Raw genomic sequence first — 26862 nt, 5'->3', positions numbered from 1 at the left:
TGGCAAGGTATCTCGCCACTCGTGACGTTTGCACACCCAACACCCTCTCCATTTGCATCTGTATCTCAACAGGCAAGGAACAGAGTTGTATAAATAAAAAACAACCGGCTTGGGGTTGCCGTGCCGGAACTGGTAATTCACGTCCTTCGGCTGCCGACATGTTGGGAAGGTTTGTCTTGTTTTTGGCAAATAAAACACACCTGTAAATCACAAATGCAATTCTATGTTTCTACCACAACCTCTTTAAACGCAACATTGGAAGTAATTACACTATCCTCTGTTAAACGCACATGATGGCTCATACTTGCGTATCAACAGGAGACTTGAATGAGGAATCAGCCGCATTTTGATAGAAGTTATTTAAAGAATGCGAGATATTGTTGCAAATGAACAAATGTATCAGTTTGTGCGCCGTTAACGTCAGGAATATTTACCGGATTTTGTTTTTTTTTGTTTTTTTTATTATTTAAAAACCAATTTTAGGAAACAATAGCAATATTTAGGTAGTAAGAGATGCCGTCGCATGTTCTCTGATAAATTCGGTGCATTTTGGTACCTCATTTGTAGAGTTTGGTTGCGCATAAGTTGAGAAAAAGGTATCTATACAGTAGAAATAACATAGAAGATTAGGCTGTGAGCCGCTGCAGACTCGGAGGCTACGTACTAGACTATTACATTGCTCTAAACACAATGGTAAAAACACTTTACCACATTTATTCATGATCAAAGTTTTACTAAAATTTCACCATAATATTACCGTAATTTTATTAACATTTTACCGAATTTTTTTGCATGAGATCACGGTTATACCACAAATTTTCTCCACCTCTTTCTTCTCTAGCTAACAAAGTCAGCTTCCTTTACATTTCCCACGAAAGCGTTTTCTGATTCCGTAGTCAGTAGAATACACAAAAACCTCTATTTTGAGCGGTAATTAAGCTCATTGCATTGATTGGGGGTTTTTAAAATATCCATAAATAAGTGTCATGATTACCTCTGATTTCACGTCTGACTTTCACATAACCTCAACGGAAAAACGGGTTTGATAAATTCTCATTTAATCCGATTGATCATTGAGCTATCAAAATAGCTAGCTACGCAGCCGCTTTGATGCGGGACCTATTGACTTTCTCTCGACGGTTTTGAAATTGAGGAATCACCGAGTGGTAATTTTTCACCCAACAAAGACGTAACCCAATCTACCTAAGGCCAATCCATCAGACAACCCCTCGTAACAAATTTATTACGTAAGGGTATAAATTTTTGAATAATTTTCTGAATCATTTCCACCGTACCTTTTTCCATCACTTTTTCTGTCACTTTCCGTATTTACAACCGCGCCAAGTGTGGCGTTACAGTCGCCCTTAGAAGTCCTACTTTCTGATTGCCTGATAGGACGGTCCCGGCGACGGAAAAAGGGACGAGTCGAATGATGGAAAAAGGAATAGGTTTACCATCCCTAGAGCCATCGCGGAAAATGATCGCGTGAAAAGGTCATTTTTTCCACCATTATTGAAGCTATCGCTGGAGCTGTCCCTCGGAAGGGATGGAAAAACTGATCATGTGGTCCAGGCTTAAGATTCGCATTATATTTTAATTTTTAGCAAGAATATAATTAATATTGGCATGCACAAAGGCTTGTTTACACTATACACATATTAACAGTGAAGCCTGAATCACACGATCCTTTTTTTCGTAATTTTCGAGTGATCACTCCAGCGACCACTCGAGTGATCACTCGGAAATGATCGTCGCGCGCAATTGTTTTTCGCGATCACTCCAATGTGAGGATTCCCATTACTTTTTTCATCGTTCGTCTGGTCGCCTTTTCCGTCTCTGAAACCGTCACTGAAACCCCGTAGTAGCCAATCAGAACGCATGCCCGTATGGAGCGATTGTAGCGCAACGTTTGACAATCGTGGGAACGACATAGGTAAACATAAATACTCCCGACTGTGAGAAGTAAACAATACCAAACCTGCTGAATCGAGCGATACTTCCACCCATAAATACTATAGTAGTAGTATAAAATCTATGCCTCCACTACACAAACACTCAACAATCCCACACCGAATCAAATCAGCCCAACAATACGATTGCGCTCAGCTGGCAGTAGCCATCTTGTCATTGTCTGCCATCGAATTTGCAATCAAGTAATTTAACATTAATCTTTGTAAATATGTACCTCAATTCCCTACGCACCATAATGATGAGTCCATGGCTAGTATCTACTCTTTGTCTCACCCAAGAAAAGAATATTTCTACAGATTGCCTTTTTTTAAATTTATTATTAATCAGGGCTAAGGATTAGCCAAAATTTGATATAATGTTTTCATAAAGAAGAGGATATGTAATCTACTTAGCAACTGCCAAATGAGACATCTGTATAGAACTCGCTTTCGCCCGCTGGGGGGCTCTGCCTGCGGCCTATATAGTCACTGTGCCAGTTCTTACAACTTTTATCTGCCATAGTTCCTTTAGGATCGTTTCTTTCGGTGATATATAACCTAAGTAAATTGAATCCCAGGACTACCACTGTATTTTTTGTTATTTGTAATGTGAGAATACAAGATATTGCGTTGTACGAGTTAAAATATTGAAATCTAGTATCAAATTCGGCTACGTGTATAACTCCATTTGCTTTTTTTACGTAACTACATATAATTATTTTACGAAATGGACATACACATAGACATAAAAAAATAAGGAGTGCATCTATTTTTGTAATTATGAATGGGCCTGCAAACTGCATTATCATTATTTTTGCTCTTTTGGATTTTTCCTGGAAAATATATCTTTTCCTATAAAAAAACATTTCTTGGCTATCAGGCTTTTTAACTGTTAAAAGGTGTGAATTGCTAAGGGTAATTGAAGCCAAGTCCCGAGATTTACTTCTGTGTCAGAATAAATTAAATCGAAGCATTTGTTTTTTTCCAGTTGAGTGCAATGGCAATCACTTAACATACGTTCAAGGATCCCCTGCCGCTGAAATCGTGGTACCGGACGCAATGGACGAGGCAAAGAAGAGGAATTTTGGAGCCAGAATAGGCGAGTTTCTGTTTTGTAAAACAAGAAAAACTTCTATAGACTATCCCGGAAATATTTTTATTTGTTCGAATTTTCACGGAAAAACGAAAAAAAGACATTCACAGGCACTGAAATTATGACATACCAACTTAAATTCATATTTCGGAGCACAACTTTTTAAAAATATTCTGTAGGACTTAAGCCACCCCTGTGGTGAATATTTTTTATATAAATATTTATAAATGTCTTTCATTAGTGTAAAATATGAACATATTGGCTTCCCACATTGCCATATCCATGAAATATGTAACCTGAAGTAAACCAACATACATGATAAATTCCTTGTGGTCCACTTTACTTCCTTAAGTAGAAATATTAACTTAAATAGCAAATAGAAAAATTTGAGAATAGGATATACAATTATTACAAAACCATATAATTACTTGCCTCTTAATTCAAAATATAACGTTTTAATTGCTGTGCTATGTATGTATAAAAACTTGACACTTGATTAATGACACTTTTTGCGCACACAATGCACACCGGGAATATTTATTAACCTAATGTTATTGCTTTGTAATATGAAACATACACATATTCAGGTGAAATAATGAGGTTAAAATATGAACTTGTCATTAAAATTATACTCGCCATAAATACCAATGTCCACTCTTCTAGTAATCATCTTTTATTAGATAAGAACTTCGGTGAAGGTATGTATTTTGTATTTTAAGAATGTATTTTGAAATTACATTTGTATTTAGTATCGAAAATACAATTTTTAGAAGTAATTTGTATTTGAAATACAGATTTTAAAAGTAATTTGTATTTGAAATACAGATTTTAAAAGTAATTTGTATTTTGTATCTAAAATATATTTGACATGTATTTTGCCCATCTCTGCTAGTAATCATATAATTTTACTACTAAATCAACTTACGCCATCTTTAAAAGCATTAATTTTGTTACTGGCCATGTGCTTTTTGCTATTAGATTTGCATGCCATGAAAATTTATGTGCGACTGTATGCGACTATGCCATGCGACTATATGTGACTAGGGAAAAAGCAAGCAGGAGTACGAGCAAAGCATAAAATCTGAACTTACCAAGAGAGAAAATATGAACACAATCTCAAAATACTAAATATAGTGGTTTTTTCGTAAATTTTTTAGTTACACGTTACACACTAGGGAAATGGCAAGCATGAGTACGAGCAAAACATAAAATCTGAACTTGCCTAGAAAGAAAATACAAACACAATCTCAAAATACTAAATATAGTGGTTTTTTCGTGAATGTTTTAGTTACACGTTACACACTAGGGAAAAGGCAAGCATGAGTACGAGCAAAACATAAAATCTGAACTTGCCTAGAAAGAAAATATGAACACAATCTCAAAATACTCAATATAGCGGTTTTTTCGTAAAATTTTTAGTTGTACGAATAGATTTATCGTCCAAAGCATACGTTCGTCGCAATAAATTGCACAATTTTTTAGATTTTAATTTTCGGATGATATCTAAAAATTGAAATCTTCGGAAGTCAAATTCATGTTTTCTTCTTTCCTTTCGGTCCACAGTTTTCAACGTCAAAGGTGTGTTGATGTGCTTCAGTCTGCGCTACAACGTACCGAAGCTGTTTGAGAAGCCCCCGCCCGTGGACCACGCCGTCGGACCTTCTCTTACGTGCCTTCACGGCCTCCGAGTTTTCAGTCTTATCTGGGTCATCACGGGACACGGATGCCTCGTTGCCATGACATTTGTCGGTGAGTGACAAACAACAACAGCTCTATAACTATGGGTAAACTCTTCTCGGGATTCCCACCGCGTTAAATTCTCCATTTTAGCCAATTTTTCAAGCTCTGACACGGGGCTCATCATCAGGGCTGCTGAATATCGTTTAATTTCTTTTTGGTTGCTAAGTCTTATTATTACAATTAATTTGGTACAATAAACCATAATAAGTAGGTACTAAAAGGTATGATACCAATTCCTTTATTGCAGTTATATGTACAGTAGATTCCGTTTTATGGATCCACCGGTTACTTGGGGCAGCCGCTTAATTGGGGCAGATCTTGAAGAACAGAACCCAATAGAGATATATACCACAGTATTCTCCGCTTATTTGGGACAGCATGCCGCTTTATTTGGGCCATGAGTCGGCGACATAGACTCTATACTCGCGACGAAATTAATTTTTTTTGTTTACATAATACTATTTTTTTATATTTTCCTCCTTTGATTTACTCTTATTTCACAAATGCTCCTATTCTTGCCCTATTTGAAAGCTCTTGTTGTCATCCTATTCGCATGAGGATAGGACTTTTCTTTAAAAGAACTTATTAAAAGACATTCATTCAGCGTCGCCCGAGGCTGTGAAAAATATTTTTAACTAAATTGTTATAATTCTTAAAAAATGATAATAAATTAACTAAACTCGCTGATTTATTAATGAAATTAATAGTTTAATAAACTTATGTTGCATTATAAGCATTCTTTAGTCTTCTTTCAATCATTTCAACCTTTGTTTATGCCCATATACAGGATAGGTCGCCTAATTGGGGCAGCCGCTTAATTGGGGCAAAGTGCACAAGTCCCGATATGTCCCAATTAACCGGAATATTCTGTATTTTATTCATTAAAGGTCAAGGTCACACACATCTGTAGTGACTCGCCAGAAACTCCGGGAGCTTGGCTGGAAAGATTTAATGCATCCACCGTATAGTCCAAACCGGGCACCAAGCGATTACTATCTTTTTCTCGCATTGCAAAACCTCTTGAGTGTTAAGAAATTGGCATCAAGAGAAGACAGAGAAAAACGAGTCCTATAGTTTTTCACCAAAAAACACCAAGACTTCTAATGAAAGATACAGTGTCCGGCGTGATACGGTGGATATCTTTGATATTCAGCTTAGTAACACTTGTCCGTTTCCACACACTTTCATTTAAACCGACCATGGTTTCGAAATAGACAAGTGGTTTTACTAAGCTGAATACCAAGACTTCTATGGTAGAGGCATTATGAAGATACCATTAAAATGGCAAAAAAATTATCAAACAAAACGGTGCATATTTGACCGAAATCGGAAAATCCAAAGCATGTCAAATAATTTCTTGAAGTTCATAAAAAAATAATGGATTTCTTTTTCCCCAACCTATTAATATATTTCCTTATCTGTCCTATTATGAAATTATGTTCTTCAACTGGAATAACGAGGAAAATTGGTCACGTGCATCTTGCTTGGTACTCTCTGTGACGCAAGATGGCGTTACTTCCGGATTGTCCTCGTCGCAAACTTTCCCTCCCGTCTGATATTTTATGCAGAACGGGTTACCAGGTGTTGTTGATGAATTACCCAGAATCTCGATTGAAATTATTTTTCTCCGGCTACATTTCTATAGCTTATTTACGTCTATGGCTATATAATTTCGATTTTGAACGGCAGATTAGCCAGCAAATACCACACAATCACATTAAAATAATGCATACGTGAAGGACTCTAAACTGTGCATTATCTCCTACAAGTTACGGTCTAAATATATGAACGTGAGAATGGACGCATAAATGCAACGTGTATGTCGCCACGCCAAATGCCACCAAATAAATAGCTTCTGTTTGAAATTTTTCCCTAATCTCAATGAAGCCTGTATGATAACTTTAAAAAACGTTGGCAAAATTATGCTACCTACACAGTTAAGAGAGTACGTGAGATTTTATAAATATATTTAACAATTTTTTTCTCCATTATTTCCAAAGATAACAAATCGTTCCGAGGTATCGTCGAGAAGGATTTTCTGTTCCAATCGGTCAGCAATGGAGCATTTTCCGTGGACACGTTCTTCTTCATAAGGTGAGACCAGTTGACATAAATTACGTGAAGGTAAGTAAGGAGCTTTCTAAAATCATTGCCCAAGTAAGGAGCTTAATTTCTAACTCATCAATCACAGAGATCATTATACCCAATGACTCCCATATCCCTCAATGAGCTTTTGCGATTACTAATATAAGTTTGGTATTGCTATTAACCCTAAACCAGTGACGTGAAATATTTGTTAAACTACCAGTGACGTGCGGTCTTGGAGACCGCAACAAATCAAAAATTCATAAAATATTGCAACGCCATTGTTATTGTTTTGTTTAATTTTTGTTTGTATGCTTAACTATTCTTAAACTTATATTAAATTTTTTACACTCCCAATACGAACCAATTTGTCATTAAAAATTGTGATTTGAAGCAGGCTCAAAAAACTGATGCCCAAAACACTTGAGTTATAATTATTCTATTTATGCATCAATATGTCGCCAGATTAAAAAAAAACCTTAAATGTTAAAGTTGGAAGGCTAAGTAGTAAGTAGCTATGAAATTTATCCAGCTTATTCCTTTCTTGGTGCTTTCTTATGCTAGTGACGTACGGTCTCACAGACCGCTAATCGAATTGGAATTAAAATTTACAAAATTTAATAAAAGGAACATCAATTTTTAAGAGTGGGATGTCCTTGTTATGCAAAAATATGAAGCTAACGAGAATTATAGATATTTTGAAATATTAATTTTGAAAATATTCATAATTTTAGAAACGCAGCGGTCTCTCAGACCGCACGTCACCGGTTAAGGGTTAAACTATTCTACCGATTAAGGTAGGTTGCCATGGAGTGCTTAAGAAGAATTCCGTGAGTCTCCCCTTCCATCTTGCACTTCCCTCTTCAATTCAAAATAAGGCCTACTCCCTGTCATTCTATCTAAAAATCCAATTCTTTTCCTTCCAAAGCTTTCCTTCCTCTCCCTCGTTTACCTAACATTCTACCCGCTAACACTGTTCTCAACATCCCCTCCCCGCTAAGTATTCTCTCAATCCATACCTTCCGTCTCCTCCGTATTTCATCTAAAAGCTGTCTCTCCTCACCCACCATGTCCAGCACTTCGTCATTCCTCCTCCTTTCCGTCCACTTCACCTTCTCCATTCTTCGCCACACCCATATTTCGAATATCTCAAGTGTTTTCTCGTCCTCCTTCCTAAGTGTAAGTTTGGTATAAGTACCAAAAAAAATTAAGGTATGAGCCTTGAGTAGACCGTTTTCAAAATATATCCATGCATTACTGCATGAAAATTGTTCCAAAATGAAATCCCATAGTATAAATAAAATAATTAATTACATGAAACCTTTCCTGGTTAATTCCTTTTTAAACTGAATCCTAAACTCGGTTTTCACGTGACACGGAAGCCTCGTATCCAAGACACTTGTTGGTGAGTGGCAAACAACAGGAGCTTTTTTCGATTTTGAATGGAACGTTTGACGGTGAATCACAAACTACAAAAGTAAAATGAATACATTCTTCCCAGACGTCTAAATTATCAATATAACTACTGATCAACTTTTTTTTTATTTGAAATAGAACGAAATTGCTACTTTTACTGTCGTAATTAAATATTCCATACATTAGCATCACTAATCTTTCCATTTTAGACGCTTTCTTTTTTTATATTCATACAAGCTTGGCTCTTCGAAGACATTACGCTTGTCAGAAGGTCCCACTATTATACCACATCGTGGCATGTTACAAGCATAACATTTAATATTCGGAATTAAAAAGACCCGGCGTCGACATCGGCCGTCTACTTATGAAAGGCGCACTGGGGGCCACGGTTTAACGTCCCATTCGACTGACTGTGTGCTGCACTCTCTGCCACCCTATCCCTTACATCTACCCATGAATTACTGAAATCGCACATTTTATGATAACCCTAGAATACATTTTGGGATTTGATTGAGGAATATTAAAAATTTTCTTGTGGATATATGTTAAAAACCATCTAATTGTAAGCTCATTCCATACAGAAATTTTGAAATAAATTTTAATTCTAGCGATACAGATAAATGCAGGTAAGGTTCTACTCTACAAATTCTGAGTAATTTAAGACTACATCATAAGTTTTAACAAGTGTACCCCAGGAAATCAAATCAGTTCGGCGTGACATATTCATCCTGTTTAGTTTAGCTAGTCCCTCTCACTTTAATAACCGCTCACGGCTACTCAATATGAAAAAAGTAAATATTTAGGCATCAAATATTCAAGCAAATCTCTGAAATACCCCACACAAGCCAGAAGAAACATTCGGCACATTTGAACTTGATACCTTAATTAGCACCATTGCAAAATTTACTTGATGTCAATATTAGGCAAAAAAGTAGATAGGAAAGTCAAGTTCCATTTGAAGTCTGGTAAACCTACCTGTTTGGCAAAAGGTTAAATTACTTCTCTAGATATTTGCGATTCCTATTATTGTTAGCGGTAACCAAGGGAACTCGAAAATTAATAAGCATAGCAAACTAGCTAAAAGTAAGCAAAAACTGATTCAAAGACGACCTCCCCTTATTCATGATTCCAGTGTAAATCGGAATATTTCGATGAAAATTAATTATCAATTAATAACAAATGAAGAGAATTAACATCTTTTTTGGCATAAATAAATTAACATCTGAATGCCCTAATCTTTTTAATAAATAGATGAGCATCTGTGGTGAAAAGTATTTTCGATATCACGACAAAACCCAAAAAAGTATCTATAACATTGACGTATTTTCAACTACGGTTACACGTATTTTTGATTTAAGTACAAATATAAACTGAATTCGCTAATATGAGACTATATAGCGTTTCAAGAACCCAGTTTCAACTTTGAACTTTAATCCATAACCTGATTCCTACTCAAAAAATACTGATCATTTATCGACGCTTAAAACCTTATCGTCTGTGTGAAATAATTCACACTTCAAGTGTTATGGTTTTTTAATATGTTCTTCACCTTATTATTTTATGGTTTTTTTCCTTACAGTGGGCTACTGGTGTCGTATTTGTTCTGCAAGGCAATCGCGCGACCAGTTGTCGACGCTGTTAATAACAGAAGCATCAAGTCCGATGTAATCAAGTTTGTGGGGATACTGACCTACCGTTTCATAAGGTAAAAACTGACACTGGGGAAAAGAATATTATATTTATGGTGCGTTGAAAGTAACTATAGAACAAATACCACAGGATACAAAATATTAACACATTTTGCACAAAAATAAGATAATTATGTGGTAATACGAACACCTCCTTATTACCATTAAAGTATTCTACCGATTAAGTTAGGTTTTCATGGAGTATTTAAGAATTGTCCTGGCAATCTCCCCTGCCTTCATGGAATCCGTACATAATTATAGGTCCATTTTCCCGGATTAAGTCCCGATGAGTTTTTTCGCAAAAACCTTCACTCTTGACAGTTTAGAAAAATAATAGGACACATATTTTCGCGATTTTTGTATCACCTGCAACCTTTACATAGTATCTAATTGTATGTTGATGGAGGGACCGAGAAGGAATGCAAGTCAGTTTTGTCATAAATTTGCCTACAATTAAGTTGACTGACGGAAGCCGAACTTCATTGTGACGTCAGTAGACGTCAGCGCGACCACGTATGTTTTAAATTCTTTGCTCTCGTCCACTTCGGGCTGATTAAATTTAATGATAAACAAGTTCATCAAGAAACGAAATACATTTGATTTTTATCAATTCATATTTGAAAATGTATCCTTCCGATGTAACTTTAACGGCTGTTAATAAATGAAATTGGGCTCTTCATACAACTTTTAAAAAAATGCAGTAACTGTTAACGTGCATATAGTGTCACTATATATTGTATATTTACAATATATAGTTTGATACAATACGTATTATATACATATTGTATCTAGAGTCTGTCCAGCGATCAATAAGATTTGCTTTATAGAGAGTGAAAAAAATGAAACATGTTAACGGAAAAATTTGCACACCGTTACCACTTTAATAATTTGTCAGTGGGGTCTCCTCAGTTTCAACGACTTCATTACGAGAACTATATCGATTACTATTCAAAACATCCAACCTCAAAAATTCCTTCCAAATCATGTAATGACCACAATTACATGGAATTACGAAGCTTAAATATCGAGAAAAAAATGTAGCTACTTCTCGATGTAATTAGCGATGAAGGGTCCGTCGAATTAGCCTCTGTGCCAGACAAATTGAGCCTTGCGGGGCCCAAACCGGAAATCCTGAAAAGTTAGGTAGCCGGATTGGTTTCATAATGGCCATTCTACTTGTTATCTCTCACCCCTTTTCCTTAGAAACGGGATAAACAAGATCTCCCATCTCACGGACGTCAAAAAAATTACGTGATTTTCGTAACATTATTTCACATGCTTCCCAAAAATTCTTTGCATTCCCATCAAAATGCGTGACACAATGGCGTTCATTATCGGGTCTGTGAGGCATCATTCCGGAAACGTTACCTGAAATATTCATAAGACCAGGACTTCCGGGGCATGAAGTTGAAAAATTATTGCTGAGAGAAATAAGAGAAAGGGTGAGATTTCATGCATGATACGACGGTAATCACGGAGTATTGACGTAAAACGTTGCCTCAGCAAAAAACCTGGTTAGACGCTAAATGAACACGTTCGAGTCAATTTGTAAATGCATGAACGCGAAAATGAACGGAAGAATGAATCGTGTAACTGTTAAGTTATTCACAAAAGTATTTTATTAATGCAGCCGAGAGGTGTCACTAGTGTGGTATGTAGGTGGGTAGTAAGCTCTCTTTCCGGAGTAAATTTTCTTTTTTAAAAATCTTTAGGGTTTCACAAATTTTACCCCTCAAAAATATTTATTAGAATCATTAAAATACTTATGGTTTTACAATGTGTATACGGTGAATATCATTGCACTATTGAATGAAAATTTAACTATGTTTTTCCAAATAAAATATTTATTATACCATCTAATGATAATGATAGTGATCTAATAAATATTTTACATGGAAAAACATAGGTTAATTTTCATTCAGTATGAATAAATTCCATAGTAACGCCTCAAGCCATCAACTTCCTTGCACTATTATTGTTGCCATAATAAATTTGCATGCCACATGAAAATTCAATTTATGGTACCAGCATACTATTTATATATTCATACCTTTCAGATATATATTTATACATTATTGAAAACATTTAACAATATTAAATTCTACATTTACAATTCAAATAACATGAGACCCTATTCCCTGAGTAAGCATTGGAGAATTTTATTTGTTTGAATACTTTTTGGTCATGGGTGCACTTCATTTTTCTCTCTACCAGGCTGACTCCAACATACCTCATCGCCATAGCAATGGTGGAGGTAACGGCACGCTGGCTAAAGGAAGTGTCCATATTTCCACCCCCAACACTTGACGATGACCTCTGCCCGAAATACTGGTGGAGAAACATTCTGTACATCAACACCTTTTACCCAGTCGATCAAATGGTAAGTTTATATAATTATGGTAAGTAATCAATTGTTGATGGTCGCTCAAAGCTATCGTTTTCATGCTGTGATCGACGCATTTATTGAATGAAACCCGAAAATCGGTAAATTCATTTATCTCCAGTTCCTCAACTCAGTTTCAAGCTTCCACTGTTGTAGCTGATGGCCTCGGTAACTGGGGAATATTACGACTCTCTCCCCATCCGTGGAATGCTGCATAACGATCATGGTATCACTTACATTTCCATATCATCCGCGCAAATAATGATAGATAAATGATTTTTACTGCTATAACTAAAATAAATCTTAAAGTTTCTTGGATATTTCACCATTAATTACACCACTACTTTTTTACATGATGCAACCCCGGTTTCGATGAGTAATCATCATCTTTAGGAGTAAATTATGATGTATTTATCTTATTATTGTTACCTAGTTACCTAACGAAGGAAGGCATGAAGTTTTAAAAACGGATGCCAGAATAGGGGAAAAGTATGGGCAAAGATATACGTTTATCAGAGCGCTGTCTTGTCTTTAAATATTTTTTTAAATTTCCAACTGCTCTCTAGAGTCCAATTCACGGCGGTCGTCGCATAATTTTAAAATATTCATGCTAAAATTGCTCCTATGGCAGTTGCATATTACGTGTTAAGCAAAAAAATAAACTTCCTAAAAATTATTTATGAAAATACTTATGTCCACTGAAAATAAAGCTTTAATCGTAAAAAATACCCCTCTGAAATTTGAAATGTCTACCATTATTAGGAGTCCATTGTAAAAATAAGCTACCACTCTTTTCTTAAATAGCATAAATTAAACGAAAAATATCTCAATCAAAATCAACACAAATTTCAGATCTCTTCCATCACTGCACATTACGATATTCGGCGTTTCCATGGTAACAAGTGCATCCAACAAAATGTTTACGTTGCCATAGCTAAGTAATTAAGGAATTGTAACTGCAGTCGATGCTAGTACATGTATATTAGGCATTATAATAACAACACAGAACTCTGATAATTGATAATATAATTCCGATAATTGATGTCTTCATAACCAATGAATTTTGAAATCAATTTGCTTTTAAGTGTTATTAACTCTGTGAAGAAAAGCTGTTGCCTGATGCCAATCTTTGACGAGATCGTATAATATAACTCGTTGACTCTACATTTACTTGCAGTGCATGGTATGGAGTTGGTATCTGGCTGATGACACACAGTTCTACACTCTTGGAGTAATACTGCTTCTTCTTTCGACCAGGTTGGTATACGATTCGCTAAGATTAATTTTTTCATCCCTATCTAATTAATTTTCGAGTCAGTAAAACGTTTCCTCGAGCAAATTCTATAGCCATGGAATGACACGACAACTCCGAGTTAATTGTATCCAAAAAAATATCCTGAACGCCTCGCGGAAAATGGATTATATCGCATACAAGCGGCAGCGTGTTTGAGGTAGACCTCTTACCTACAGCAAAATCAATTAGCAGACAGACTACCACTTTATTTCTAGCACTTCATGTCTTCTTCGCGTATTCTCAATAAGGTCGCTTGAGACCTGCGTGGAAAATGGATTGCGAGGGGAGTTCAGTATATAAAATCGTTCTGGAGTTTATACGAAATGTTTCAAATGGAAGGCAGTTTTGATGAAAGGTAGCCAACCTTTGTTACCATTAGAAATAACATCGTATAAACTCCAGAATGTCTTCCCTAAAAATAATTGCAATATTTCATTTTATAACCCATTGACGCTTGACAAGATTTTATTCAATTCTAAGGACAAATATGATTGAATGGACAAAAGTGGAGTGTATAAATTTAAGTGTGAGGACTGTGGTATGCCAGATGGATTTGAAAAAAATAGATTTTTCCGATCCATACAAACGGTCAAAGATCGGAAGTCAATGTAACTACAATAAACGAAGGGGGAATGTTTGAAAATGTTCCACGAGAAATTGCAAGATTTTTCAACCAAAATTGGCCGTGAAAAAAATTGGTTGCATTACTTATTCAACTCACCTGGTACATCGGTTTAAGGTGGACCTCTTACTTGTTACAAAATCACGTGGCAAAGAATCAACCACTTTATTTCTACCACTTTATCTCTATTGCGCGTTTTCTCTGTAAGGCAGCTAGAGCCCTGTGCGGAAAATGAATTACATCGCATGTGAGCGTTAGCATGCTTCACCTCTTACTTATAACAAAGCCATGTAGCAAAGAGAATACCACATAATTCCTTCTTCATGTTCCCACTATGTATCATAACGAGTGCTACTAATCAAGGTTCTTATAGAGATAACAAAAGAGCAAAATATTCGAAAGAACATCATCACTGAACACAATAATCCGGTTTCTGATCAATTCATAAATTTTACTAAATCATTTATTTTATTACACTCACATAGTTTAAATGAATTAGTCCCATTTATCTGGAAAGAAAATTGCCGGTACAAGAAAATTTACAATACAGTCTAGTTAGGTTTCCGCGCGGAGTTGAGTGGAAGAAATTTCCACTTTTGGGTTTTCCTTCTTTCACTTATTTCTGGCTCAGTGAACTGAGGAAGACCGCAATATAGGAAGGCGGAACGCTTTGCAGGAAAATATAAGGACGCGGCGGGAACCAGAAAAAAAGGATTATTTAATTGAATTAAATAAAATTGCGAATCGATTAAAATTTTAGAGTAATTTACGGTCTTTCGATAGAGTAATTTTAACTTTGTTTGCATTTTCTAACAAAAGTAATGCTTTAACCCTTCTAGGCATTTCCGGACAGCTCTTGCCAGCGGCTTGCTCATCCTGGTATCATCTTGGTTCACAACTGGCATCATCACCTATATCGCCAAACATTCACCAAGGTATGTATACTGATATTAAGGATGAATTTCAGCTAAATGTATTAATTTTCACATTTTCAAATCCTGCCTTTTTTCCTTCGTGAAAATATTTTTTGAAGTACAAAGAATTCAGAATCATGATAACGTTTTCTTCATAAAAAAAAGGGTCGAAAATGTTTTTAAGAATATAAAAACTAATTCAGTGGGGAATTTGATTGAATTTTTCGAAATATTTAGTAAAAAAGGAGTATCTATTAAGAAGAGGACCCAGTTCTTCAAGAATTTCTTTTGGTATTCATTTCATGCCTTTATAGAAAAGGAAGACGGCAATATGTGGACGGGAAACATCAAAAAGAAATATTAGCATAGGCAAGACTCACAAAGACTGAAATTTATAGGCGATTCAGTTTCTGTCATCTTTAAATGAATCTGAAGATACCGTAAAAAGCGCTATCCGTATCATAAAAATAATTGGTGACCGAAGAATTCCTCATTTAGTATTTAAACTTCCGCTATACATAGAGCTAATTGGGCCTGTATACACGATACATTAGCACGTATGATTTAATGTTTAAATCTATGAACGATTTTGTTGGACCGGAACGAAAAATTTACGAATGTATGGACCAAATTACAACATGTTCTTTTTTCTGTCCATGCGTTTGCACAAGCTGGGTGGTTACACGATGCATTTTAGTGTTCATTCACGCGTTCATACATTTAGACATTAACTTGTAAGGGTTAATCTATAGTGCATTAATATATCGTATCGTGTGGTAATATATCGTATCGTGTAGTAATATATCGTATCGTTAATTTACAGGCCTTAATAGAGGGCTTCTAGGTTCTCGGATGGTGATAATGTATTGGGGGATGCAACAATGAAAACAGTGTCTAAAGGAAAAAATCGATTTTTCCCGATATTTTTCCATCACTAGGGGAGGAATTTTGGGCCAGAGTTATCGGCAATATGCTCCATATACATGCATAAACCCACCTTGGCCGGTATAGTAGTTTAATAAATACAATATCCTGCTAGTGTATCACGTATCTGTATCATGGAAATTACTTTACCGGCCTCCTATGATATAAAATTTATATCCACATGCACCCAAAGCCTGTGATATCTTTCGTATCCCAGCATACACCTTGTTGATAGGAATTAACGTTATCTTTCTAGCATCGAAGATCCCTTCTCACTATTTGATGAGCTGTACGACAAGCCATGGACTCGACTGGGCCCATACATGGTCGGCATGGCCGTGGGCTATTTGCTTACGCAAGAAGTTGTCTATAAGAAAATTTCCAAGGTAAGTCAAATCCTTAAACATTAAAAACTATAGTACTTCGATTTGAACGAGATCTTTCGAGAATATGCCAATAATCTTAGACAAGGACCTATTAAATATAGCAAGCACACTCTCGTTAAATTCTAATGGTCTTTGGTAAGAAAATTTCCTTGAATAGATAAAGTAATTGAATAAAAATATTGATTCCTGCGTTAGCCCTATCTACATTACTGAAACAATAAAAAAATAATAGGCAATCATTGAGAGTGAACGTAACAAAAGATAGGTACAGCGTAATTTTTTGAAATAAGATTTTAGAGGAACTGCTACAAAAAAACCGTACGGCCACCTAATACATTTATCACAGCCTTAAAATAGTAAGATATTAGTAACAAAATTGAAATTCTTAAATTAATGCTTAGTTGCTCGGTAAATGATGAAAAAAGTAACATGTGATATTTAGATATCACTGTCTAAGATTCCAATTTAATTGGAACTGCCACAAAAAAAAGTTACGGCTACCTAATACAAAATAGCATTTATCACAGCCTTACGATAGTAAGATATTATTTAGTATTAAAATTGAAATTCTTGAAGTAAAGCTTTGTTGTTCTCCAGAGTCTTTCGAACTGAAGACGCCGGCAGATTAACCAGCGAAACTGTAGTTAACAAGACAACTGACGCGGGGGAAACCCCGAGAAAAATGCAGTGATCAAACCATCAGCACGGAAGCCTTTTATGGCTGGCTTCCTTCATAATTCGAACTCAAAACAATGCTTATGAAAAAAAAATTGTTGTTATCACAATCGTTATTGATCACAAGAAGACTAAGGTAATGCGGTTTTGTAAAGTATCGCGAGCGAGGAATGTGAGAATCAAGATAAAAGTATGTGGGGAAAAAATTGAGCAGGTAGAGCAATTTAACTATTTGGGCAGCACATTAGAGGAAAATGGACACAGTAGCAAGGACATCAGAAAGCGAATTGCACTAGCAAAGGAGGCGTTCATGAACAGGAAGGAGCTTCTGAGAGGATTGTTATGTCAGAGTTTAAAGAAAAGGTTAGTGAAGAGTTTGATTTGGAGTGTAGCTCTCCACGGTGCGGAAACGTGGAATCTGAGGAAAGAAGGCGAGAGTAGATTGGAGGCATTCGAGATGTGGGTATAGAAAAGAACGGAGAGGGTGAAATGGACAGAGAGGAGGAGGAACGACGAAGTACTGGACATGGTTGGCGAGGAGAGACAGCTTTTAGATGAGATACGGAGGAGACAGAAGGTATGGATGGAGTTAGTGTTTAGCGGGGAGGGGATGTTGAAAATGGTGTTAGAGGGTGGAATGTTAGGGAAACGAGGGAGGGGAAGGAAAAGAATAGGATTTTTAGATAGATTGAAAGGGAGTAGGCCTTACAGTGAATTAAATGAGGCAGCGCTGGAAGGAAACGGAGGCTCCCAGATCACTTCTTGAATACTCCATGGAAACCTACCTTAATTGGTAGAATACGATAATAATAATAATGATCACAATCTTTATCACTCCCAACAGGTGGCGTCCGCGATCGCATGGATGCTGTGTACCGCAGTCACCTTCTCCTTAGTCTACGGCCTCTACGGTCGCAAGATCGGGCCCTTGGAATCTGCAGCCCACACCGCACTCTCACACACAACTTGGGGTCTTGCCATGGGATGGATAGTCATCTGCTGCGGAACTGGAAGGGGTGGTAAGTTTCATCATCATCACCGGTCAACAATCCTAAATCTAAAGTTGGTGCGAAGGCTTCCGCGGTGCGCTGGTAATGTAGGCTGCATTTTCCGGGTTTCACCGCGTCGTGGTTGCGTTGGGGACAACAGTTTCTCCTGCATTCCAGCAGGCGTCTTCACTTCGACCTGAAGACGCCTGCTGGAATGCAGGAGAAACTGCTGTCCCCAACGCAACCACGACGCGGTGAAACCCGGAAAATGCAGCCTACAAATCCTAAACCTGTATGGAAATTCGCCAGTTGGAGCCCATTTGAAATATCTTTGCGACAGAGAGGCAGTCCCAAGTTTTTTGAGGGGTTGGAGGGCACTTGGCTTCTTAACCCTCAAGGCCGTTTTACACGGGGCACGGAATTGCGCAGGTTAGAGCTGCATTTATTTCTAAAATGGCGTGGAATTGCGCGAATGCATGAACGAAATTAGAACAGGGGCTATTTTGTCGTCTCGCATCCACGCATTCTCGCATGTGTTCTAGCAATTCACCACTTTACACGACGCAATTTTGATTGCGCCTTCGCACGTACGTCAGATTGCGCAATTCCGCGTACCGTGTAAAACTGCCTTTAGAGTGCCGGAGGGCGCTATTGCGCACCTCCTGCAACGTCACTCTCAGATGCCGATAGTTCACTAATCATTCAATAGTCTATATCCTTTTTATTTTAACATTAACAATTTTCTTTAAATTATAAAAATTAATGCATACCACCATAAATTCGTCAAAGAATGCATTAAAAAGGTGAAACCACAAATCAGCAAAACTGCCTCGGCAATCTTAACGTAGCACTTAGAAAATCGTTTGGCACTCGAAGGGTTGAAAACCAATCAAAACGCGATAGTCGAAGCCTAGCTTCCAGGAAATAGTCAATTCTAGACCTCCGTGGTGTACTCTTCGTGATTAAGTTAGCTGTGTTGCCAAGTGGGAAGAGGATTTTTGAGACTGTCTTTCGTTTCCATTTAATAACTAAATCTTTTGAGAAATCATGGCAATACCTGCCCCTCTCTCTCTCTCCTTCCATCCATCATCCCTATTGTCGCAGTTCCCACCTTCCGCTACGACGCCGCTCGAAACATTCCGAGCTTGCACGATTGGGTCAGTCGCAAGGATACTTGAGAAGGATCATATGCACCTAAATCCCAGGATTTAGAAAGGACGCCATGTTGGAAGGGTGTCCCAATACGTTAGGCGACATAAGTGAACGACTTTTTTTCACCTTTCTTGGCCGCCAGATTTTTAGCATCGACGAGAACATCCTTTCCCCATTATTCAAAGCTTGGGAAATGATCGCTTGATACGGTCATTTTTCCGCCATCATCGAAGCGATCGCTGGAGCTGTCCCTTGGAAGGGATGGAAAAAATGATGGTAAGATTCAGGCTCAGGATTGGTTTGACGCAGCTCTCCACTAAATTGTCCTATCAGCAAATATTTTCATTATTAGTAAAATTGGACATTGAAATACGCGTTTCGTTGTTACTAACAACATTATCAAGTGTAGCATAAGTCGTAAGAGTTCTTCCTTATATAGTTATTATACTTTAAGGGGAGGGTAAGGTGGAGGATGGGGTTTGGGTGTCGACAAGTGGGGATATTGAGGGTTGCGGGAGAAAGGGTCGTTTTTTAGGGTTTCGGAAGAGGAGCAGGATGGGGGGAGGGGGGAAGGTTCCACGGTAGATGGGGTACTAGGGGAGAGTCGAGTCGAGTTTGGTCATTTCTGGATTTGCCAATATGATAATATACGTAAGCCACAACTTATTCTCATTTTCACATCCCTTAAGGCCGTTTTACACGGTACACGGAATTGCGCAGTCTGACGTACGTGTGAAGGCGCAATCAAAATTGCGTCGTGTAAAGCGGTGAATTGCTAGAACACATGCGAGAATGCGTGGATGCGAGACGGCAAAATAGCCCCTGTCCTAATTTCGTTCATGCATTCGCGCAATTCCACGCCATTTTAGAAATAAATGCAGCTCTAACCTGCGCAATTCCGTGCTCCGTGTAAAACGGCCTTTAGGGAATTTTATTTTCGGAATGCTTACCTTGATGTAAAAAGGAAAAGATGATGAGGGATGTTGAGGGTAATTGTGTCATTATCAAAATTAACGTGTCTTGGAAAATTCCATAAGCACTATTGAAATGAATAGACCTTTAGCAATATGTGATCCATTAAATTAGTATATACGTATCCGAACTGCCAGAAACAAGCCTGAGTAAAAACATTTGCACCATTGTAATAATATTTCATGATACCGCTTCCTGTCGGCAGTTTTCTGAACTTACTGGCCTCGACAGCTCTGTAATCGAAACTACTCGACTCGACATTCGTAATGCCACTCGAATTACTCGAGTAGAGCACCAACTACGCGACTCGACTCGAATTTTAGAGTATTCGCACATCCCTAAATCCTAACATAATGAACGTTTTTCCATGCCCTTCGTCAGTCCCATCTGTCAAATGTGTTATAAGTTCATTTCCTCATTTTTCTCCGGCCAATTTCTCAACAGGTCCAGTGAATGCCATCCTGTCCAACAGGGTATTCGTACCCTTCAGCAGGCTCTCTTTCTGCGCATACCTCGTCCATCCAATCGTCATGTTCGCCGTCTACATGCATTCCGATGCCCCCTACCATCTCACCAGGGACTCAATGGTGAGTAATTAAGGAAAAATTCATTCCATCAAGGAGATTACATGAAGTAGGTCCCTGTCTGCCCGTGGAAGTCTTGATTTATCCTGCAACTTTTCAATATTTTTAATTGGCTTCCAAAAATGCCCGTGTTAATATAGTTGGAATGATTTACAGAGTACTAATTGGTCTTCGAACATCTCACACCCAAATTACAACGATATTTAGGCCCATATCTTAATGCATTAAAAACTAAGATCATGCAAAAGTTTAGCACATGTGTATTAAACAACTATTCCTTGACAAATATGACAATATTGTAGCACCAAAGATTGCTATCGGTTGTTTAATAAATAAAATATGTTGCTAGTGATTTTTTCCTGTATTTTAAGCCTATGCTGCTCTTTATTAGCTAGTTGTAAAAGATGATCCCATGACAGGTGTTTTCATTTGCGGTACCCAAATTCCACCAAGAGGAATTCTTTGTGTTGGTGTAAATAAAAGTTTTAATGATACATAAAAGAGTGAAATGAAGTAGTCATTGGCTATGAGGTTTCCGCGGCGTTCTCCACACAGGACAGTTTCTCCATCCACTGTCGCCGCTCTTAGACAAGACTACGCAAAGGAACGCCCGAAAGCCGTTATATATGTGAAGCAGTCATTATTTAAATCTGTCAGTGTAACTGCGAATGTAATTATGCAATATCAAGCAGAAAACTAAATAGCTGAACTTTCACACGAATTACCATTTCTTGCATCGCCGTTATAATAATAATATAATAATAATTGTTTATTACTCCAAAAAATAAAAGTACAGAATAGAATTAATTACCGAAAACGGAGTAACTTTAGGTAGCCATTAAGGACAACCTGTTTTTTGGCTACCATCATATGCTTAGGGTCATGCTGACATATAAACATTTGAATTGAAGTAAGCACAACATTTGAATTGAAACAAGCACAACAATTGAATTGAAACAAGAACAACATTTCAATTGAAGCAAGCACAACATTTGAATTGAAACAAGTACGTACATATATATTACATGGTATTACATCATAGAAAAAAATCCTCCACACTTTGCATTTTAAACAGCCAAGGCTGAATATTTTTCATAATTACATAATTATTTTTTGTTTTCAGACATGATACGGGTAATAAGTTGTACACTTTTGGCCCAATAAACAAGAAACGACGTTTATACAGCGTAAGGTTAGTCCTAGGTAAAGAAATACATGATCTTCGTAGGGTGAAGGAAGGATGGTTGTATAATAATAACCCCGTATTTCCACTTCTCATGAAAAAACGACGTAAAACCTTGTAAATGAAAAGATTTCTCATTGGAAGCAAGCCTATACTATGAAATAAAGGAAAGGAACTTTCAAAACGGCTCTTTTTTAAAATTACTCTAATAAGCCTTTTTTGCAATACAACAATGGATCTTATAGAATTTTTATAAGCTGCACCCCAACTAAACAAACCGTAGTTTAGCCTGGTATTTACTTTTTCTGTCAGTTAATTCTGTCACCGTCTTTGATTGCACTAGGAAATAATTATTTTGAATACTGCCATTATAGTTTCTTACGCTGTGGATTTTTTCTCAGGTGATGACCATCGGCGGCTTCATTCTGTCGTCCTACATGTTGGCCTTCGTCGTCTCAATGTCCATCGAGGCTCCTTCTATCCGCCTCCTTGAGTTCATCCACCCGATCAAGAAGAAACTTCGAGAAGAAGAGGAGCGTTCCAAGAATGCCAGTAGCACGACATTATCATCTTGAACGCCGCACGAAACGGCTGCAAATCGACTGACTATTACTGTTGACGTGGAACATCGAGGCAAATCCGCAACATAGTCCTTTTTCAAAACAATGTGTTGGCATGCGGGAAGATTAAGAGGCTTCATTGAATCCGGAGGTTTCATCTTCAGTTGCAACAATACGAACGCGGGTGGGAAATTCCCTACTACGAAAGTTCAGTTTCACGTTACCTTTCGTCATGTGAACACCAGCACCCTATAAACAGTGTTGCCACAATTACGACACAAGCCGAAGTGATTGCGTGAGAATTTCCTTACTTATTCATGAATCGCGGTAGGCGTGGCAACATCTGGTTTTGATTTCGTCTTCATTTGCAACAGTACGAACTTGGAATGGAAATTCCTTCCCCCGAAAGTTAAGTTTTACCTTACCTTTCATCATGTGGACAAAAGCACCCTACTCGCAGTGTTGCCACGTTTAATTCACACGCCGAAGTGCTTGCGCGAAAGCCTTCTTCCTTATTCACAAATCGCGGTAGACATGGCAACACCTGGCGGTGATTTCATCTTCAGTGACAACAATACGAAAGTAGCTGGGAAATTCCTTCCCCCAAAAGTTCAGTTTTACCTTACCTTTCATCATGTGGACACAAGCACCCTACTCGCAGTGTTGCCACGTTTAAATCACACGCCGAAGTGCTTGCGTGAAAACCTTCTTCCTTATTCACAAATCGCGGTAGACATGGGAACATATGGCAGTGACTTCATCTTCAGTGACAGCAATACGAAAGTAGCTGGGAAATTCCTTCCACCGAAAGCTCATTTTTACCCTAGCTTTTGTCGTGTGAACACCAGCACCCTACTAGCAGTGTCGCCGCGTTTACGTGATACGTCGAAGAGTTTACGAGAGTTTTCTTCCTTATTCATGAATCGCGGAAGACATGGCAACATCTGGTGAGCATACCTTCCGCACCTACATCTCCTGTTCCACAAAATTTCTCACTAGCACGAGAATTAACGAAGGCTGACGAGAAAACCCCGAAGTTTCATTATTCAAGAAATTTATAAATCAATTATAAAAATACACCTGTCAATCACGTCCACAAGTGCTGTTCGTGACTTTGTTTTCCCTTCCCAGTGAAGTATCATTTTATGCCGCGGAAGCATCGATGGTGGCAAAAAATTTGCCAGACATTCCACTTTAGGCTATCAAGTAACCCTTCCAAAAGTGAGTTTAACGGTATGATAAAAATGCGATGAGTGAGTGTGTGTGATAATGTATTTTGTCAGCCTTTACTTCAACGGCTTCGGACTCGTTCAAGTATGCTAGAGGGAGATTTCAATAATCTTCTCAGACAGAAGGCTGTGACCATTGAATTTGTGATCGCGTTGCAGTGTCGTCCAGGAGAAAACTGAGCCAAGGCTGCTATAAATTTATCAACAGACAAATATTTCGACGTGAGTAATCCTGTTTTATTGAAAAGGAATTTCTCTTCGTGCGTTCCAAACGTCTGTCAAGGGTGAGACAAGGGCAAGTTTAACGCCTAGGAATTGCGACATCCTATACCAAAGGAGAACTTGATAACTGAGCACCCGGCCAACTTACGAAGAGGACAGAGTTATATATGAGCACAAATGAAGGAATTAATGCACATTACAGATTTTTTCTGTTGATCACTTTGCTTTAAATTGATTTAAAATCGAAAAAACTAACATAAATACTCCGATTAAATATTTCCCAAAAGTTTTCTCCCTTAAAGACTCATTTCACTCGCATGGGACTTTACCACTTTCGTTTTATAACTAAAACGTAACGGTCCAAGCCCTGCCTACCGGGCTTGAGGAGCTATGTTTGAGTATTAAAAGGTGATCGTTATTCCATTGTGTACAACTTTATCAGTCTACCAAGAATAGGACTAAACCACTAACGTTCTGTCGCACGAGCAGGTCTTAAATATCAATATGCTTGAACTCCCGTTTGGGTAGCTTGATGGAATTTTAGCAAGGATAAGTTTTTTCATACTTAGGGCCCGAGACGACGTCGTTAAAAAATTGATACCAAGGAGTATGAAGAAATTGCGTCCCTTATAAGAGTGAAGTAAACGAGGTTAAAGTCATTCCATCGCCAAATGAGTTGGCATAGCCAGCCCTACTGGCTTCAAGATATGACATTAGCATGTAATCTTTTACCCTTTAATAAGTTTAAAAATTTTCACCAACAATTTTTCAGTTACTTATTGCTGCCTCATACTAAAAAAAAACTTTTTGCAGTTTACAGGTTTTATGTGGTGCTGAAAGAAGCCTTAAGTGTATGATGAATTAGATTCCAAAGTTTATTGCCTAAGAATAGCGACGGTAAGGGCGACGTATCATAGTCATTGCAGCATTTGTTGTAATTGTACATGCAAAACCCTTAAAATGTTCATTGAAATTCCATTTTTAAACGTTTTTCTGCTAGTTGCCGATTGGAATGAAAATAAACAGCTCAATAAATTACAGTGCCGGCGGAGAGCATCATTTTTCCGTCATCTGAGCTCCAGAAGCGGCTGACTCGTGCATCCACCATCTTCTCAAAGTTTAGAGGATAAAAAGTTAATCTTATGAAAGTAGTCATGGTAGTTTAATGTTTCAAATTTCGATGCACCACGTAGATTGTCATCACTAAGTAGACAGAATATTTGGGTCTCTACACTAGGCTGGTCTTTATGTTGGTTTATGACAGAATTTTTCGAGTTTCTTTCAAGGCACAGTATTTTAGCAGATAATCTATCCTTACTCCAGACAAATTATACCTTGAATCGGAAAAATATTAATCCTGTTACGTTCCAACAGATATTTTGAAAGATATACATTGATTGCACCTCTTTACCAAATCATCTCCAACAAGAGGTAAGCAACACCTATCTCTTTAAATCGTTGACTATAATCGTTAAATAAAAATAGCTAAGGAGAGAGGCTCCCACACACGTAATGTATGTACAAGAACTTCTTTGTTATGATTTTCTTTAGTAAGTTTTAGTTTTAAGATCTATTTAATGTAAATATCGTTGATAGTTTGCCCGAGATTGTTTTCGGTTTGAACCGTCTTATACTATTATAAATTACTGATTGGTATTAGCAAAAGTCTATCAGATCAAGTTGAAATAAAACTGAACACTATTTCATTACCGCTTTTCTCTAAGGTTGAAAGCATGTTACCTATTTTATTGTTTAAGGTACCTAATTTATTCTGTCATGCATCTCTTAAAGGATACATTTCACGATAAAAAAATTGTGCAACACTAGGGTGATCAGATACCAAGATGTGAAAAAAAGGGAAGCACAGAATGAAAAAGGAGGATAAAGAGATAAAAAGCAGGACACTAGAAAAATAACGACAATTTCATTGTTAAGAAATGTAAAAATTTATTGGCACCAAGATTTTGTATATTTTTCCGCGGATCTAACTTTTTCAAGCAATTTTTGCATTTTCAACAGGACTTTTATTAATGATTTTTTTACTGAGACTATGTTTAATTTGTTTCTCTCAGCAATCCACTGAGGTAAAATTAGAGAAAATACAATTTCTACAGATGTAAAGTGCCGTGGTAAACTGAAGTAATATTCAGAAGTTTTTTTTAGAAGTTTTGAATGGCTATCAACAGATTTACAATGTAAATTGGTAATCATGATATCCCGGAAGGATGACTTTTTCCGATACTTTAAAAATCCTCCCGGAAACCGGACGAACATTTAAAAAGGAACACACGTCCGGACTAATCCCGAAGTCTGGTCACCCTATGTAACATACAAAGTTAACGCATGACGTACAGTTACAAAAAGAGGATCATGATGGATTTTAAAAGAACTCTTCCAAACACATGATCAACTTAACAAACAAGAAAAGAAAGTCGCGAAAGTATTAATTTTGGTCGTTACTTTTACTTCTCCTTAAGTGTGCTACAGTATGATTCATATTTTGTGAGAGTACATTTGTATTTTTTTTATAAATAAAAATTAAATAAAATAATCTACTGCGTTGATTATTTCCTAAACCTACCTCCATATGAATTGCAGAAAATTTTCTCGTGTTTTCCACCGGTTGATGTTTTCCATGTGTCCCGACGTTTCGAGCAGCGACTTGCTGTTCATCCTCAGGGGATCTTCCGAATCTTCCCGAAGCAAGTCGCTGCTCGGAACGTCGGGAGACATGGAAAACATCAACAGGTGGAAAAACCGAAAAAATTTCTGCAGCTGATACGCCGGGAAAACCTAAGACCA

The 26862-nt window shown here is 37.3% G+C and overlaps 1 protein-coding gene across 1 annotated transcript in view; it reads left to right on the top strand.

Annotated features, from left to right (window-relative positions):
• Positions 1 to 26561, top strand: part of LOC124168694 (nose resistant to fluoxetine protein 6-like) — a 44178-nt gene extending 17617 nt beyond the window's left edge. Inside the window, exons 5-15 of the mRNA XM_046546961.1 lie at positions 2938 to 3048; positions 4606 to 4791; positions 6783 to 6876; positions 9863 to 9988; positions 12186 to 12351; positions 13532 to 13611; positions 15110 to 15205; positions 16365 to 16494; positions 18014 to 18188; positions 20727 to 20869; positions 22451 to 26561. Coding sequence (XP_046402917.1) covers positions 2938 to 3048; positions 4606 to 4791; positions 6783 to 6876; positions 9863 to 9988; positions 12186 to 12351; positions 13532 to 13611; positions 15110 to 15205; positions 16365 to 16494; positions 18014 to 18188; positions 20727 to 20869; positions 22451 to 22624 — 1481 coding nt within the window. The 3' untranslated portion in view covers positions 22625 to 26561. The remainder of the gene's footprint in view (positions 1 to 2937; positions 3049 to 4605; positions 4792 to 6782; positions 6877 to 9862; positions 9989 to 12185; positions 12352 to 13531; positions 13612 to 15109; positions 15206 to 16364; positions 16495 to 18013; positions 18189 to 20726; positions 20870 to 22450) is intronic.
• The last annotated feature ends 301 nt before the right edge of the window (positions 26562 to 26862 follow it).

Source organism: Ischnura elegans, chromosome 12 (assembly GCF_921293095.1).
Source record: "Ischnura elegans chromosome 12, ioIscEleg1.1, whole genome shotgun sequence".
NCBI lineage: Eukaryota > Metazoa > Arthropoda > Insecta > Odonata > Coenagrionidae > Ischnura > Ischnura elegans.
The sequence above is the reverse complement of the archived record's forward strand: the minus strand, read 5'-3'. Positions and strand labels throughout refer to the sequence as shown.